This window comes from Bactrocera dorsalis, chromosome 3 (assembly GCF_023373825.1).
Source record: "Bactrocera dorsalis isolate Fly_Bdor chromosome 3, ASM2337382v1, whole genome shotgun sequence".
Lineage (NCBI taxonomy): Eukaryota > Metazoa > Arthropoda > Insecta > Diptera > Tephritidae > Bactrocera > Bactrocera dorsalis.
This window is the reverse complement of record NC_064305.1, coordinates 2,507,226-2,525,127: the sequence shown is the minus strand read 5'-3', so window position 1 is coordinate 2,525,127 and position 17,902 is coordinate 2,507,226. Positions and strand designations below refer to the sequence as shown.

The following is a 17,902-nucleotide window of genomic DNA, read 5'->3' as shown; positions in this document are numbered from 1 at the left end:
TATATATGTATGTATTTGTGAGTAAATATCGCCTGCATTTGTTTTTGGCATATTTGTAGTGAAGTGGTTGTGATTAGGTTCGAAAGGGTTCTTGGCGTTAGTAACATTAGCAAATTAATGCCTTGGCAATTGTGCGGCATGATAGGCATACATAGGCGCCGTTGTTGTTGTTGTTATTGCTATGTATTATCTGCGTTTGGTGATATTTTCAATTTGCGCTAATAGATTACTTTGGCATGCGAACATTCAGTGGCAAATGATTAATTTGATTTAAATGTCTGCGATGTGGTGCGTGTGTTGTATGTCTTGTAAGCTGAGTAAGAGTTGCTGGCTTTTGCTGGATATATGTATGTATATCTAGATATATATATTTTTCGTGATTTATTGCTGATTTCTTTTGTATATATATTTTTTATAGTTTTTATCTTTTCTTTATTTATATTAATATTTTTTTTTTTTTTTTTTGAAGTGAAAAAACATTATAGACAGTAACAATGTGACAAGATTTTATCGCAAATTCTGAAGAGGGCGTTCTCTAATTAAATTGCGAAATTGTTTCGATTTGTTACAGTAATATTGGCAAAACCCAGTTGTTGTGAAATACAAAACTATGTCACTAAAATAGTTTTTTTTTCAAACTGACTAAATTAACTGTTTTCAAAATTAAATAAAAATTTGTTTTTGTAATTTATTTTTGTGTTTTCCACCTATTTTAAATTTCTTTTAATTAGGTTTACTTATTTTCTTATTATCACTAATAACACTACTTGGCAAATCGGAAAAAAAATTTGCGATTGATATACTAAGTGGTCTGGGGGGTACTTAATGTGTCCAGATAACGAATTTACGAAAAATTAGCCATAAGCATCCTTTAACATTCTTCTTCACAATTCTTTTTTGGTTTTGTTTAATTCTTTTTTTATTTTTTATAATTTTTTTATTCGGCTTTATTTATGTTATTTTATTTTCCAAAATCGATTTTTTTTTCATTAAAATTTCAAATTTCTTTCATTTCTTTTTTTTAATTAATTATTTTTTCATCTCCTTTTAATTATACTTCTCTTTCTCACAATTATTTTGGGTAAATACCCGCCTAAACTGTCATTGATCAGCTAATCACACAACTTATCACACACTTTCGCATTAAACTTAATTTACGATAATCAGCAATTTACTCGAGATTTCGATTTTGCTTTGTCACGCCAATTAACTGCCACGCACAGCCACTTACATATGCAGATAACGTCATTGACAGCTGTGTGATAATATTTATCTACCTAAAATTACAAAAGTCGCAGCAGAATTGCCAGAAACGTGCCGCCACATATTCACACCTAATTTCCAATAAGATTTCCGCAACAGCAACAACAAAAGACCATATAAATTTTCAACACAGCCGAAGCTTGTTTGTTTTCTATGCTGAGGCACATGAGCGCAACGGCATTAATGAACGGCAAGCAGGATGGACGGGCAACCCTTGACGCAGCCGAGGCAATTGCGAAATTCGTCAAACTCATTTGAATATTTCTAAGCAGCGCCATGCACGTTGAATGAACTATAGGTATGTGTAAGCGCATATTTACTTATAAATATATAACATACATATGTATAAGTGTGTGTGTGTCTATCGAAAAGGGGAAGCGCCCAGTAACATGCCTATTTTCTTGAATGCTTTTGATTTGTATTGCTTCGGCTATAGCCGCAAGGATTTTCGTTTCAATTGCTGTTTCTGCTTCTGCTTCTTTTGTTGCTACGCTTTGTGTGTGCTTTGCTGTTTGTTTTTGTATTGGCAGTTTGCACGTTTCACATTTCTGCTTTAGTCACAGCTTTGCTTGCCTACCGTCTATCAGTTGGTTTTGTGCTACAGAGCGATGGAACGCTGTAAGCTTCAAGTCGCTGTATTTGCCACCTTTCCTTCCTCCTTTTGTTTGGTGTGCGCCCTTTTTGGTGCACAGACAAATGCCGCGGGCAATTGGGAAAAAGTAATAATGAAGGCGCGCATACACACACATGCATATATGCTTAGGTATATATACAAATTCCTGCACTTTTGTAATTCCTCACCTGCGCCACTCAGCCTGCCGTTCTTTTCATGGTCTCCATTTGATCTTCGCCTGCGCGTAAATGGAACAGAGATAAGCGCGCCGTAGAATTGCCTCAACATACATTACGCGCACACACACTCATACATATAAATAACTGTGTATGCTTTTAAGTATGTATGTGTGAGTGTGTGTGGATACCCTTTCCGCCTTTTAGGCAGCGCGCAGTCGCCAGCTGAATCACCTGAACGATTTGTCACCCAAGTGCGCATGAAAAATTGTGACAATTCCGTGTGGCAGCGCGGCACTTTCAAACCACCAACGTTGCAACACAATTTCCTAATGTAAATTCCCATAAAATGGAATGTGTGAGCAATGCACGAAACTGATTTGAATTTTAAGTGCCTTTTAAACGCTTACTAATACTCCAGCGTGAAGCTGCGCGCGCATACACAAGCGTCTAGCGTTAGTTAGTGAGTCACTATTACTACTCATTACATTACACAAATAAATTTCTTAAAAAAAAATATGTTTTGTTTCCCTATTACTAATATCGTTGCTGCGAGCAACGCTTAAGCGTTAGTGATAACAGATTTTTAAGCGCTCAAATACAACAATTGGATCACCCAATATGTTAATTTTGTAGTGACTCACCGAAATCTGTGCTTTCCCCACAAGCGCTTTGAAGTGCGGCATTTCCTAGTGGGCACGTTAGCTGCTCGCAGTTCTGGCATTGCCAAGCATAATGTCTGCGTGGCGCGGCAAGCGAACACTTATTTACTTAATAAAATCACGTAAATATAGTGTGCTTGTAAATATTAATGTAAATATTTTTATTAAAATTTATAATCGTCACACCATTGGTGGCAGTTCGCCGCGGCGGCAAAAGCCATGAAATCAGTTCTTTTTCGCTTTTGCACTTTGTCGCCAGCGCCACTCACAATTAGCGCGGCAGAGATTGGTAATTGCGTACGGCACTGTTGCGCTTTGATTAACAAAATGGTAAATAGTTGTAAATTTTTATTATTAAGACAATAAAGCAGTGCCAAAGGCATAAATGTATGTATATATATGTTTATACTATACGTTCTCTATGAAATCGTTAATTAAAGCCGTTCAGCAATTTATGCAAGCATTTTCTCGTGGTGATTGCTTGCTGCTCAACACCATAAAGTTCCATAAAAATGACACTCAAGCGCAATCGCAACAACAACAAGCGCGTGTGGCAATGAAAATAGTTAAAAAAAAAAACAAGAAAAAAAATTAAAAAAAGAATCAAGGGTCCAGCGTTTGATTATAGATACCTACGTACATGCACGTAGATATGTTTATTGCAGTGTTTACATGCTTTTACATGTACTGCTTTTGCATGTATCAATATTGTTGTTGCTTTTACTGCAATTATTTTTAGTTCGCTCAACTAATAAATTTTTAACGAGCCATCAAATGATATAATATTTTTTATTGTCTAATAAATATGTTAAGTCCATTTCAACTATTGATTGTTGTAGCTGTTGTAATTTAATTTAATTTACGTTCTGATATAAAAAAAGTAATGCCAGAAGTTGATAATGCGGTAAATAATTAATAATAAAATTTTTATTAGCAAAGATATAAAGAAATATCAAAAAAAATATTAAAAATAAAGAGAAATATAAAAAAATGATTAACACAATAAAACAAAAATAATAAAAAAATAAAAAAATATATATATATTAAAGTAAGAATTGAAAAAAAAAACAAAAAAAATAAAATATTTTAAAAAAGTTGTAAAAGAAAAATTAAAAAAAAAAAAATAAAATATTAAAAAAAAAATAATTAGAAACAAGTAAAATAACATAAATTTTTTATAAAAAAAAATAGGGAAATATTAAAAAAATAGAAAAAATATAGGGAAATATCAAAAAAAAATATTCAATATAACGATTAAAACAAAAAAAATTATAAAGAAATATATATTATATATAATATTACACAGAAATATGAAAATAAATGTTTAAAAAACTATTTCAAACAAAATTAAAAAAAAAATAACCAAAAAATATTGTTAAATATTAAATAAAAAATTAAAGAGAAATATATTATGAAATATATTAAAAAATTTAAAAAATATATAAATAAAATATGTTTAAAAATATACAAAAAATAGAAATAAAATATTTAAAAAAAATATTTCCAAAAAAATTTAAAAATATTAAGAAAAATAAATATGAAAAACGAACAAAAAATTTCAAAAATATATTAAATTTTTTTTAATAGAACAATTAAACAAAAAATTAAAAAGGAAATATTTAAAAAAATATTTACAAAATTATAAAAATAAAAATATTTTTAAAAAAGGTTGAAATTAAAAAGAAAGAATAAAATAAAGAAAAATATTTAAAAAAAATTTAAAAACCGAACGAAAAAATTTCAAAAATATATTAAATTTTTTTTTTAATTTTGCAAAATAATTTTTAAAAAATTAAAAAGGAAATAAAAAAAATATCTAAAAAAATATTAAAAAAAATATATATATTAAAAAATAAATAGACATATAAGTAAAAATACATATACTATTGTCTAATCACAAAAAACTTATTGTTTTTTTAGCAATTTATTTCATTCGCCTAACGCACGTGACCCTGCAATTCTCAACACGTTTATGCGCAATAAATTTGCACACATAACCAAATATATTAAGCAAGCTTTTAGGCGCCACTTTCGTCGCATTGTAGGTAATTGAAATAATTAAAGAAAAATGCATTTTTATTTACATATAACAGTAGGCCTAGTTAATTACCAAATCGCTTAAAACACTCTAAACGCTTTTTAAACAAAACAAATGCATTTAACAGCTCCCTCCGCAACAAAACCTGCTACCGGATACTGGAAATTAACAAACTTCAGGAACAATGTTTGCTAAAAAATTTATGCATAAACCAAAGTCAATAAACACCCTAAGCCAATCGAACCGGATTTTTATTGTTTATTATTTTAATTAGTCGTCTCAGTGCAATAATACCTCAGGAATTTGCATATCCATGCAGTGGCGTTGTATTTATGAGGTGCGCGAAAAAATTTTATTTGTTGAGAAAATTAGAAAGAATATTTGTTGCTAAAAGCGATGCAATATGTATAAAATTTAAATAAATGTTAGAGGAAATAATTATAAAAAACAAAAATATTGTAAAAAAAAATAATTATAAAAAAATTTAAAAAATATTTGTATACTTTTTAACAAAAAAAATTTTAAATAGAAATAATAAAAATGCGGAAAAATTTTATTTGTTTAAAAAAATTAAAAAAATAATGCAATATGTATTAAAATTAAATAAAAATGTGAGAAAATAATTATAAAATTATAATAATAATAAAAAATATTTATATAATTTCAATAAAATATTAAAAAAAAATACTAAATAAAAATATAAAAATTATTTTATAGCAAAAAAAAAAATTTAATAAAAAAATATTAAATTAAATTTATATTTGAGCTCGCATGTGAAATTTAAAGTATTATAAAATTTCAGAAAAAATCAAATTTCAATATTTTCACATGTCTTGTTTAATAATTAAATTGTTAAATAATTATATTTTTAATATGTTTATAACTTTCTCAACTAATAAATTAATTTTTATTTATATAATCGATAGCACTATTATAGCACTGTTTTAAAATTTTGTTAGCTAATATGCTATACAGTTTCTTACGGCACAAACAGTTGCAAATCGTAGGTATTTCACACAAAAAATTATTTTTATTTAAATTGCCTTCAGCGCATTTTCGCAATAGAAATGAATGCTAACATTCTAATACACACACATATATCCCAAAAACAGCTGTATTTATTAAATTTCATTAAAACTTACGCCACACATACATACTTACATAAGTGTGCATAAAGAAGTGAAGAAGTCATAGGTAGCTAACTGCTCGTTACTTCATTCACACGAGTTCTATTTACGATTTTTCCTATAACCTTTATTTCAACTTTTGTTACATGATTGGCAGCAGTGGCCGCAATGGAAAAATAAAGTGTAAAAATGCATTATTATATATATTACAGTTATTGCGTATTAAAGCTAGAAGTGATTATAAAACCAGACTGCTTTCAATATGGTTTTATAATAAGTTGTTGAATTATAAATTAAATAATAAATTAATATTAAATAGTAAAAATGTCTGCTGCCTGCAATGCCAAAATAAAAATCGCATATTTTTGTAAGCTACTGTTTGCTGGATATTAGAATTTTTATTTTCAGTTTTTATTTTTTTCAATATAAAAATTCTCACCCTCAAAACAAAATACAGCATTAAACAAAAGTCCAAAAAATATTTTTTTCTCTCCCTGCTGTCCTCACATAAATAAACGTTGACCCGCCAAGGTCCGCCAACACTTTCTCAGGCGTCAGTTAATTATATATTAACACTTTTCGCTTGCTCGCAAACAAATTAGCATCAATCATGAGGAATGCGAATGCGCATGCGAATTTATGTCGCTTTGCGTTGCGCGTTGATGGTCAAGCGGCCAACACCGCCTGTCAATGCCAAGCGCAAAAAACGGTGAAAAAAGCAAAAGAAAGGCCAATCAATAAATTTGCGAAAGGTGCTAAGTATGTAAAACGAAAAGTGTGTTTGAGCGCGCAAATATGGCAAGGAAAATTGGGTGAGCAGTGTAAAAATAGCCATATATACAACTATTTTCATATATACACATATATGTGTGTGTGTGTTTGTAAGTGTCAAACAGCTAAAAAGCGCACAAAAGGCGAAGGTGCAATTTAGCTGTCGCCGCTATTAGCGTTGCTGCAGTCTACACATGCGTGTGTGTGTGTGCGCGGCCAGAAGCGCGGCAAATCAGTAATGAAATATTTTTTCATCTGTGCTGCCGCCGCCTGCAATGCGCGGCCATTAATGCATATTTGCATGGAAATGCCAGCCGCGCGCACACTATTGGCTTTGTTCGTTGGCAATGATTATTATCGACGTGTGCCGCTAATGCATGAGCATTATAACACTAATGGGTGGTGGGGGGCGCAAGCAGCCGCGCCGTCGAGTGCCACTGTGCCATTGCGGCGGTGCGCTGCTGATGGACATTGCGCAACTATTTGCGTCTAAAAGGCTAAAATTAACCAACGCGGCACAAAAAAAAACTGAAAACTCAAGAAATATGTTAATAATAATATGTGTATATATGCAGTTATGTGCAGAAAGGCGACGCGCTTGCAAGCGCATCACACAACATGCGCACGTATTTATCCGCGTATGTCTGCGCGCCAATCAGCGAGTGGCTAGCCAAAGCGCAGACAGAGCCCTCAACACGCCAGCCACCCAACCACTCGCCTACAGCTAAGTGTAAGCAAATAAAAATTCTCTAAATATTTGCATAGGCATTTACACAAGCCAACGGACAGTGTGTGCAAATAAAATGAGTCTAAGAAATCCTCACTAAAGCTAATGAAGAAAAACTTAAAATAAATGTTAAATGGTAAAAATTTAGTAAACACAAAAAACGCGTTGTTGCTACAGCCCACAAGTGCATTGACTGTCACTGCAGGTTGCACGCTATTAGCTGTTGGTCAATGCGCGCGCCGCCACCACTCATACTTCATTTTGCGCGGCTGCGCATGCGCTTAGTGCCATTTATTTACTTGTTCGCAGCTACACAAATAAAGCAACGAATATTGGCAGCATGTATATGCAAACGTACGCGCATGCGCCGATTTTAATGCGCCGTCAACAAATGCTGTGCCATGCGCCAAAAAAGCGCCAACAAAGAGCGACAGGTTGAAGAAAACGGAGAATCAAAAAAATATTTTCAAAACATTAGCAAGTAAAATATGCTTGAATATATTTGAAAATGTTTAAGTATGTACGTATCTATATAAACAAAGGCATTTTGCAGAAAAACAAGCAGTAAAGTGGTAACCAACTACTGAGCCTAATTTCATGACAGCCATTTACTCACAAATTATGGCGATTTACAAAGCGTTTACATGTGACCTGGGCATTAGCCGTAAGCGAAATGACGTTTTATCTACACAAGTGTGTATGCATGACTTATATGTGACGACAAGTGTGCGCGCGCTGCAGCTGTTGCCAGCGCGACCACTTTTTCAGCAATTGATAGTCAAGGAAATATTGCACCTGACCTACAATCGGCCGGCGCGCTGAACCAGCATACATGCACAAACGCGATCTGCTATGTATATGTGCGCTCAGCTATGTATATATGCATATAAAGCGTTGGCGCTAGCAAGAAACGAAGCGCTCGGTATATGCGCCGTCTATGCGCTGCTTGTTAATTAATTTCGCTGCACAGCGCGCTCATATATGTATGTGTAGTTGCTTTTTAATTTTCATTTAAATCATGTTGCCACTCAGCGCTATGCGTTACTGTGTGAATGGAAAGCGTCAACATGCCAAGCGGCGGTCAGGTAATTGGAAAAGCAAGCAAGCAAAGGCCGCGCTGAACGAGAACGTAAAGAAAGGTGCGGACCACACCTACGGCGCGCAGCAAATGATTGAAGTACGCTGAAGTACACGTGTACTTGAGCGCGCACGCACACACACACACATGTAGTGCTTGTGTCAGCATTAAATTAAACAGCGCGCAACGCATTGCAGTAAACGGCCTGCCGCAGCGCGACAATGTTGCAAGCATTGGCAATTAATGTCAACGAAAAATGTTGCCGCCCTGCCTGCCTTACTGGCGTGTAAGCTGCGCTTTTTTGTAATTTCAAATTTCCGTGCAACTTTTTTAACGCAAGCATATATTTTTTTATTTTTTCTTGGTTACTGCGCCGCGCTTTGTTATTCGGAAAATTTGTGTCGGCGCCAGGAAAATTTATTCCGCAAAACGTTGCGCGCTTATGCATGTGCTTGCGCGCGCGCTGCAACAATTGCTATTGCATTGCTTTGTTGCGTTTTTCGAGTGCAACATAAATTAGCTGCTGCAGCAGGCAATAAAAGTTTGCTATTTTGCGTTTTTTTCTAGCAATTTTCTCTCTTAAAATTTGTGAGCATTTTGTATGAAAATTTTGTTGAACTTTTTTGTTGTAGTTTTTCGTTGAAATTTGTTACTTTTGCGCACATTACTAAATTTTATGATCGCCGCCATTTGCTCTGCTATTTTTTGGTGCGACTTATTGTTGCTGTGTTTGTTGTTATTTGCTTGCTGGCACTTACTTGCGTCGTAACTGCCAAGCGCTGCTGTCGGTGTTACTGTTACTTTCTTTTACTTAGACAACTCGTTGCTTGAAATATGCTTGACATGTGACTTATGGCAGGCTCATTAAAAATCCAAAAAAAAAAAATATTTTTAAACGGAATCGATGCATTTTTCAATTTCGAAAGCGAAATTTTGAACTGAAAAACGCATTTTTTCTGATTTTTCTCTTAATATTCCCTGCTCAGTGTACAAAAATTATTTTATTTCAGCTATTCGCAAGCCTTTTCACAAACAAAAGTAGTCAAAAAATTACTAGTGAGACTAACAGCAGCTACAACAACACATTTAATAAATACATTTACATATATCACTTAGCATAACCAGTACTCCATATTGCCATTTACCTTTTGTAAATATCTACATACATTTTAAGGCGCTGGCTGGCAATTTTGTGTGAGGTTTGCTCCAGCCAGTAATTGACAGAAATATGAGACCTATGACGACTTGTCACTGTCTGCTGGGCGGCAAAAGTTTCCACTGTCAGCATTTCTATGGCACTAAATATGTCAAAATTATAATGAATGCATACACACATACATATGTACATATAGAAATATGCTGACTTAACGGCATATTAATAGTTATTTATCGTTGCTTGTCTAGAAATAGCACGAAATAGCGCCAGTTGCAGACATAATTGAGTTAAAATTACCATTCGGACGCTCATTAAGTTTTCGGTGGGCGCGCACTCTCGGCTAATGATTACAACTACAATAAACTGCAAAGTCATCACGAGTGATAGTACAATCATGAAATTCTGTTGCTAATTGATAACAACTTTATTCGGCTTTCCCGATATACAGACATTTATGACAATAGTTGTCTAGACAATTTTGACTTATTTCGAATGGAGAGCTGCCAAAAGTGGTAATTAATCTTCGATATCTGTTGTTTTTTTAATTTGATTTTTTTTATTTCATAATTTTTAGAATTTCACAATTTTATTGTAATTTTTTAGTTTTATAAATTTTATAATTTCATAATTTTGTTCTTGATTTCGTAATTTTTTTCTAATTTTTTTAATTTACTTTTTTTTATTTTTCAGAAATTTTATAATTTAAAATTTTTTTTTAAATTTAAAGTTTTTTAATTTCATAATTTTTATAATTTCACAATTTTTTATAATTTCATAATTTTTTTAATTTTTATAATTTCATATTTTTTTTAATTTCGTATTTTTCTAATTTCATAATATCTTTCTGAAATTAAATTTTTTTATTTATATTTTTTATAACTTCATAATTTTTTTTAACTTTACAATTTTTATAATCTCATAATTTTTTTTCTAATTTCGTGTATATTTTTAATTTGATAATTTTTTAATTTTAAATTTTTTTTATATTTCATAAGTATCAAAAACCTTTATAATTAATTTTTTTTATAATTTCATAATTCTTTTTTTAATTTCGATTTTTTTTTATTTCAAATTTTGTTAATATCAAAATTTTTTTTAACTTCATAATTTTTATAATTTCACAATTTTTATTTTATAATTTCGAGTTTTTTTTTTATTTTCAAAATTTTTAAAGTTTCAACATTTTTTATAATTAAATTTTTTTTATTTTCATAATTTTTATAACTTAACAAATTTTTCATAATTTCATTTTTTATAAATTTCGTAGTCCTTATTATTAAACAAATTTTTTAAAACTCAATTTTTTTTATAATTTCATATTTTTTTCAATTTCAATTTTTTTCCAATTTCATAATTTCGTGTCAATGTGTCTCACACATTTCTCTACAACATAATTTACTATTATACATATAGTTTGCTCATTGGCTGACTTTTCGCCAGAGGCGTCAATGCTGACGCGCTGCTTGCCTACCACTTCCAGTGACACTTCACCGCTATCAGAGCAAAGCCAGAGCGAGATTTGCAACACCGTCAGCTGTCAGCGCGCCGCTAGCTGTCCACAAATCATTAGCAAATTGCAAACAACCAGACACATGTATAAGCGTGTATGTGTGTTTTTCATAATTTTGCCAAATTTATTGTAATGTCACCTTGTCGATTTTCGCCAAACAAGCAAGTATTTGCCTTTCAACGCCGACTTTATGACCTCATTATTGGCCGCTGGGATTAAGCGCTCGCATGCAAAAATATTCATAATAAATAAAAAAAGCCAACAAAAGCGAAATTTATGCGCGCAACTTATTCTTATCTTGTGAACAATTGTAAAATGAGCGAAGAATAATTATATATGAGCAAGTGTATATGATTACAAGCATATCTCCCTGGTGAGTGGGTGACTAATTGCTACATGCCTGTGCACATGTGTGAATGTGTGTCCTTATTAACATATATACACTAATACTAACATATATACATATTTATTTTATATACTTATATAGTGTAAGTTTGTCTGTTTGCTCGGCGGCTTGGCTGCTTGACCAGCCGCCTGCCAGTTTCGGCGCTTTTGTATATAATTTGAATACAATTATAATGATGCTGTATGCGCATTGTTGTTTTTGCTGTTGCTGTTGATATTTTTATAAATGTAGCACTATTAATAATCGCGCATTATGATACTTTCAAGTAGTACTACGAGTCTGAAATTAATAATGAATGTGGCCGTCGCCGCCTGCCAATGAGCGTGTAAGCCGCTGGGTGCTAGCGTAGGCGGAACGTGTCATATTGAATTAATCTTGAACGAATATACATATCTATACTCATATGTGTATAAGTGTATGCATATTTAAGCTGAAAATATTAATTATATTAGTATGATGTGCTGGCAAGGCACACGTAGTTTTTTGAGGTAGCTTTTTGTAGTTTCATAGAAATGACGAGTGTGTGTTTGATTAGAACACAGTGTTGAGCACCTTGACAATGGGAAGGAGACTGATATTTCGCTGGAAATCTCATACAACAACAAAAATTTAATATATATATTTTTTTTTGTTTTGAGTGTAAAGTGTAACTACGCGGCTCAATCAGTTTAATCAATTTAACTTTAAACGCATTTTTCACGCCACAGCATTTAACTGGAGGACCGAAATGAACCGATGAGATACATATTTCTTGCACTTAACACCAAAAGCACAATTATTAAAAAATCAAAAAAAAAACATATATCATAGTTGGCGCCAGTTCCTCAATTTTCCACGAAAACATAATCTGTGTAAAACAACATTTTTCATTTCGTCTACTCATTTTATAAAGATACTAGCAGTAATAACAATAACGTTAATTAAATTGTGTACAAGTACCGTTTTCATCACGAAAACCGACGGCTAAACGTTGTGGACTACCGTTTTAACGGCAAAGTAGGCGCGTCTGTAGCGAGGCTAAGCTGCAACAAAACCAAATAAAACATGCGCACACTTCTAACAGTAATATGAAGTCTTATCGCTGGCATTTATAGTGCCAACAACAATTAAAACCGCTTTGGCTTAACACACCACCTATTAACCGCAATTGTGGGCACGTTTATTGCACTTTCTACAGCAACAACAACAATAGTTAATCACCTGCAAACAATTGCTAATAATTTAGCGAATTCTTGCGCATATTAGTAATGTGGCCAACACAACGGCAGATAACAAGCACTTGGTAAGTGGCAGCAGGCTACAAAAGTACAAGCAACCTTTGTATGTACGCATACACATGCATACAAACACGCAGGCGAGTCGTTGAGGTGCGTCCAAATCTTATTAACCTTTTGCATGAGCGCATTATATTACACAAAGCACTGCAACAACTGCATAATAACAATAACAATAACAATTAAATTACAATGCAGTTACAAATAAAGCACGAGCGCACGAGCAGGCTTTGTGTGTGCGAGTTGCGGCGGAAGAAGCAGCAGCAGCGCGCAGTAATGCCAGAAACGCATGCAGACTTGCAGCATATTTGCATGAATTACCTCACGCACGCACACACACACATTATATGCAGCGTGGTTTGGCATATTTTCACCTTTTCGCGGCGATTCGACGGGTTCAGCGCTGCCACAGTTGGCTGTCAAGGGTTGTGCGCCTGTAAGGCTGCTTGCATTTCACTTCATTTCCACTCAATTTCTGTGTTGTTGCAAGTTGGCTTTTATTTATTTGTATTTTTGTAGTATTTGCATGTACGCGCACACAACTAGTTGATTTATATCATGTCAGCTGCATGCAATAACAACAATTAACAACAACACCAACAAGCTGCCAGTTGTAAATACACACATGTGCATGATGATGGCGTGGCAGCGTAAGGGGGTAGTGAGCATTCCAAAAAATTTTTTACTTTTTGTGCTTGAAGCAGACTTAATTGTGAAAGCTACTGCAACTTGTGTATGCAACTTTGCAAGTGTGGCACACAACCAACTCGAATTCAAGCGCTCAACACGCGGAAAGGGTTGCTGCCACTGCCTACATGACACATACTTATATATGTATGCATATACACTCCATCCGCTGCCGTTGCCGCACAACCCTGTCACTTTTAATGTTTCAACATTTGAACATTGATTGCTCTTCACTTGCTTGGGAAAAGCCGACTGTGCCGTGTAAAATACAAAAATTTGCATATTTTTCTGAATGTGCAAGCATGCAGACTTCATGAATGCATTTGCGCTTGTGTGTGTGTGTGTGTGTGTGTGTGCTTCTGAATAATGCCCTTTTAAAAGGGGTGTGTGCTGCGCTGTGCCAGTTAATTGTTATTGCTATTTTTATACGCGTGTACTTTTTTATTGCTGCATATAATTCATAGTTAAACATAATAATCATCATAAAAGTATTTTAATAAACAGTTATTGCGACATAAAGTTCATTTTTGCATTTTAAATTAAATAAAGCTTAAGCTGAATGAAGGCAAACTCACGTCCGTAAGCTACCTTTGAGCGGAAAATCGCACATGGTTTCTAACACGTGGCTGTCTCGAGAAAATTGAGTGCAGTTTAATATGTATATATAGTCATAGTAATTTTTAACCAAGATTGTGAAGCTGCTGCCAGCTTTCACTCTTCGCTCCTGGAGCTTTTACTTCAGCAGAACTTTCATAAAATTTCATAATGTACATGTAAGCTCAAAGTTTTCTTAGCTGTAATGATAATTGTAGCGAAGATTATTAAGCTGCTGTCAGCTTTTCAAGAACTTTCACATCAGCTTTCATAAAATTTCACATTATGCAAGTAAACTCCAAGCTTACTTAGCTCTAGTGGTATATTGTAAATATTATTAAACAGCTGCCAGTTTTCATCATTCGCTCTAAGAGCTTATACTTCAGTAGAGATTTCATAAAATTCCATAATTTCATATTTCAAAAATTTCTTAGCTTTAATGCTTTATAACACTTATTAATTTTCCATTACCAACTTTCACTCTTCATGCCAAGAACTTTCACTTTAGTAAAGCTTTCATTACATTAGATAAGAGCTTTTAAAACTCAAATCTTTGAGGCGAAAGTCAATTTTTTCCATATTCAGAATTTTAAATAAAAGCTTTTAAACGGTTGTCTCATATTGGTATAAAAATCAAATATAACTCTAACCAATGGCATGTCGTACCCCGTCTGTTTTGAAATCCATATCTAATACTCTGTTGTGTCACTTTTGTTCTGCTCCTTTTACAATTTATTTATCTACAATATTTAAATTTTCACTTAGCACTTATATATAAATTCGCAAACAATTCGTCTACTATCTTTTCGATAATGCTTACTGTCTACTAGCAGCTTATTAAATAAGTCGGCGAGTCCTACTACTACTATCGTTTATCTTAATTAACTCTTTTTGCATTTTTTGCTGTAAATCTTGGAATTTATTGTTGCTGCTTTTAATAAACAACCTGTTTACTAGCAAACACTTTATTACTGTTAATTTGTATACCGTAGTATTTTCTAATCTCCTTACGTTAGATACCCGCTGTAAACAATATACACGCGATAGCAATGAAAATAGTTTCTGTTCACAGAAATTTTGAGGCAATTATATTATTTGTATTAAAAAATTATTAATAAAAAATATTAATGTTAATAATTATTACAAAAAAATTTTCTTGTTAAAAAAAATAAAATTAAAAATTATTACTTTCTTAACTTTTTTTATTAAAGCAAAGTAATTACTAATAATATTTTTTTTTATTTTTTTTTATTATTATAATACAACAAAATAATTATTAATATTAATTAATAAAAAATAATAATTATTAATAATCATTTTTCTCATTAAAAAATTTTTTTAAATTAGTTAACTGATTTTTTTAGTTTTTTATAAAAAAAAAGTTAGAAAAAATAGTAGTATTTTTTTAATAATGCATTTTTTTATTTCTACTTACATATATATTTTTCATTATGTCTACTTTTATAAAGCATTTTTTTTATAAAATTGTAAGCAATTTGGATTTTCTACTCACATCGTATCTTTCTGGCCTCATTGTATCCCCCAAATGTATGGGTTTAATTTATAATCCAACATTGGTTATTTGTGCGACACCACAAAAATGCAACATTGGCTGTGTTTTTACACAAATAAATTTGATTTATATACAAAACCAATTAAAAATTCTGCTTTCGTTTCGTTAATGCACTAATGTAAAAGCAGTTTGCTGTTTCACGCAATTCTGCTTCGCGCTTAAGATTTAAAAAACTGTTTCGAAATTTTTATTTTTTTCAAAAATTGTTTTCGAAATTTTTTTTCAAAAACTGTTTTAAATATTTTTTTTTCAAAAACTGTTTTAAATATTTTTTTTCAAAAACTGTTTTCAAAATTTTTATTTTCAAAAACTGTTTCGAATTTTTTTTTTCAAAAGTAGTCGCTCTCAATTTATTGCACTTTGTTTCAACACGTGACAAATATTGTTTTTAGTTGCAGTCGGTTTTTTAAACAATTTTCTTTTTAAACATTTACGTGTTACACTTTTGCTTTAAATTTTAGCAACGTTTATTTGCGTTTTCAAAATTTTCAAATTTAACTTTTAAGCTATCAATATATAATATTTATGTATTTTATTTAAAAAAGAACTTGAAAATTTTTAGAAAAAATCGAAGTGCTTTTTAGTGACTGATTTTTTGTTGCTGTGAATTGCACTTTTTGCGGCGTTTAAAAAATCTTTGTTATAATTTTGTTTTCAAATTTTCAAAAAGCGCTTTGTTTTTTCGTTGCACAAAATTTTCACTTTTATACCGTTAAATTGCGTATATAGACTATTTTCAGCAATGCACTTTGATTTTTAGAATTTTGCACTTTTCCAATTGATTTGCTTTAGCTTTCAACACTTTCAAAAATAACGCGTTTCAATTTTTTTGATTTTTCGCCTTTCGAATTCACACGCTTCTATATTTTAATTCACAAAAGCGTTTTTCTTTTCTTATTGTTGTTAACTGCTGCACCGTTTTTTATCGCTTACTCATAAATGATATACTTTTATATATTTGTATACTTTTTCTTTTATTAAAATATATTATCATTCAATTTCTTTTTACTTTCTTCACATGTGTGTGAAATATTTTTTGAACTGAAGCGTTTCCAACGTTCTTAACCCGACGACAGTTGCCACAGAACTGAAACGTACACTTACCAAATACAAACTAAATGCTAGATGTCTTGTTCAGTGTTGAATGAATCCGATACGATACGGATTCGTACTCGAAATCGAATGCTGAAGAAAGAGGAGGAGGCTTAGCATAGCACACCGTCGTCGCTGCTGCCTCACTACTGTTTGCCAGCTCGCTTGCCTGGCGCTGCTGCTGCTGCTGCTGCACTCTACTGAAATCGTATCGCCTGTAATGTTATACGGCAGACGACCAAAACGGCTATAACGACGGTATGACGATGATGACAACCACGACAACGACAACGACGACGACGATGATGACGACGAACCTCAGCACCAGCACCACCACCGACAATACTACCACCTAACGGCGCAACGACGACCGGTGTGCGGGCTAGTGAGCCAGCGAGCCAACGTGTTTCGTACGAACGTACTTAACGAGTACGAATTGGTCATTCTACGGAGTGCGCGCACAAACGCACCAACAACAATAAACGAAACGAATGTGCGCCTCCACGAACCACATATGTGTGCGTGTGTGTGTATGGCTGTGCATTGAGGGTCTATTATAATAGTATGGCTAAACCAAATACCCCCCAAAAGTATTGATGAGATACGCGCAGTCGAGCTTAGCTGCGCTCAATTGAACCGAACTTAACTGATAGCTGTGATATGTGTTGAACGAGTATGAGTGCTGTTAGCGGTTCGGCCCCATGGCGGCGTTGTTGGCTGTCGCTGCGGGTACGCGCACTCGGCTCTCGTTGCGCCCTAGCGTCATATCTCGTTGACTGTTGTCCGTCTTAGTGTTGCTGTTACACCTGGCCACACATTGTTGTTAGTTTCATGTTTATGTTAGTTTCATTCTTAGTTGGCTTACGACAGATTTTTCGAGTTTTCGCCGAGTTGTGGAAAGTTCGAAGCGGCGCGTTAGGCGCGCATTGTCTAATTTATTGAGTACGCTGTATTTTTGACAGTATTTATAAATAGTTTTGAGTGTTGATATCTTCCAATATACCCATACGTACAAGCGACCTCTGACTAAGGCGATTTCGGGCCTTTTTCTGAGCTAGAAGCCGATAGTAAACACTGCTTATAGCATGCATTTTGCAAAGTCTTAAATATACTCGTATGTATGTAGGGCGGCGTCGTGATGTATGAATCGAAAAG

General features: G+C 32.9%; 1 protein-coding gene across 1 annotated transcript in view; it reads right to left on the bottom strand.

Annotated features, from left to right (window-relative positions):
* Positions 1-17,009, bottom strand: part of LOC105230206 (putative uncharacterized protein DDB_G0277255) — a 51,375-nt gene extending 34,366 nt beyond the window's left edge. The window contains exon 1 of the mRNA XM_049450932.1: positions 15,596-17,009. Coding sequence (XP_049306889.1) covers positions 15,596-15,597 — 2 coding nt within the window. The 5' untranslated portion in view covers positions 15,598-17,009. The remainder of the gene's footprint in view (positions 1-15,595) is intronic.
* Positions 17,010-17,902: the final 893 nt, after the last annotated feature.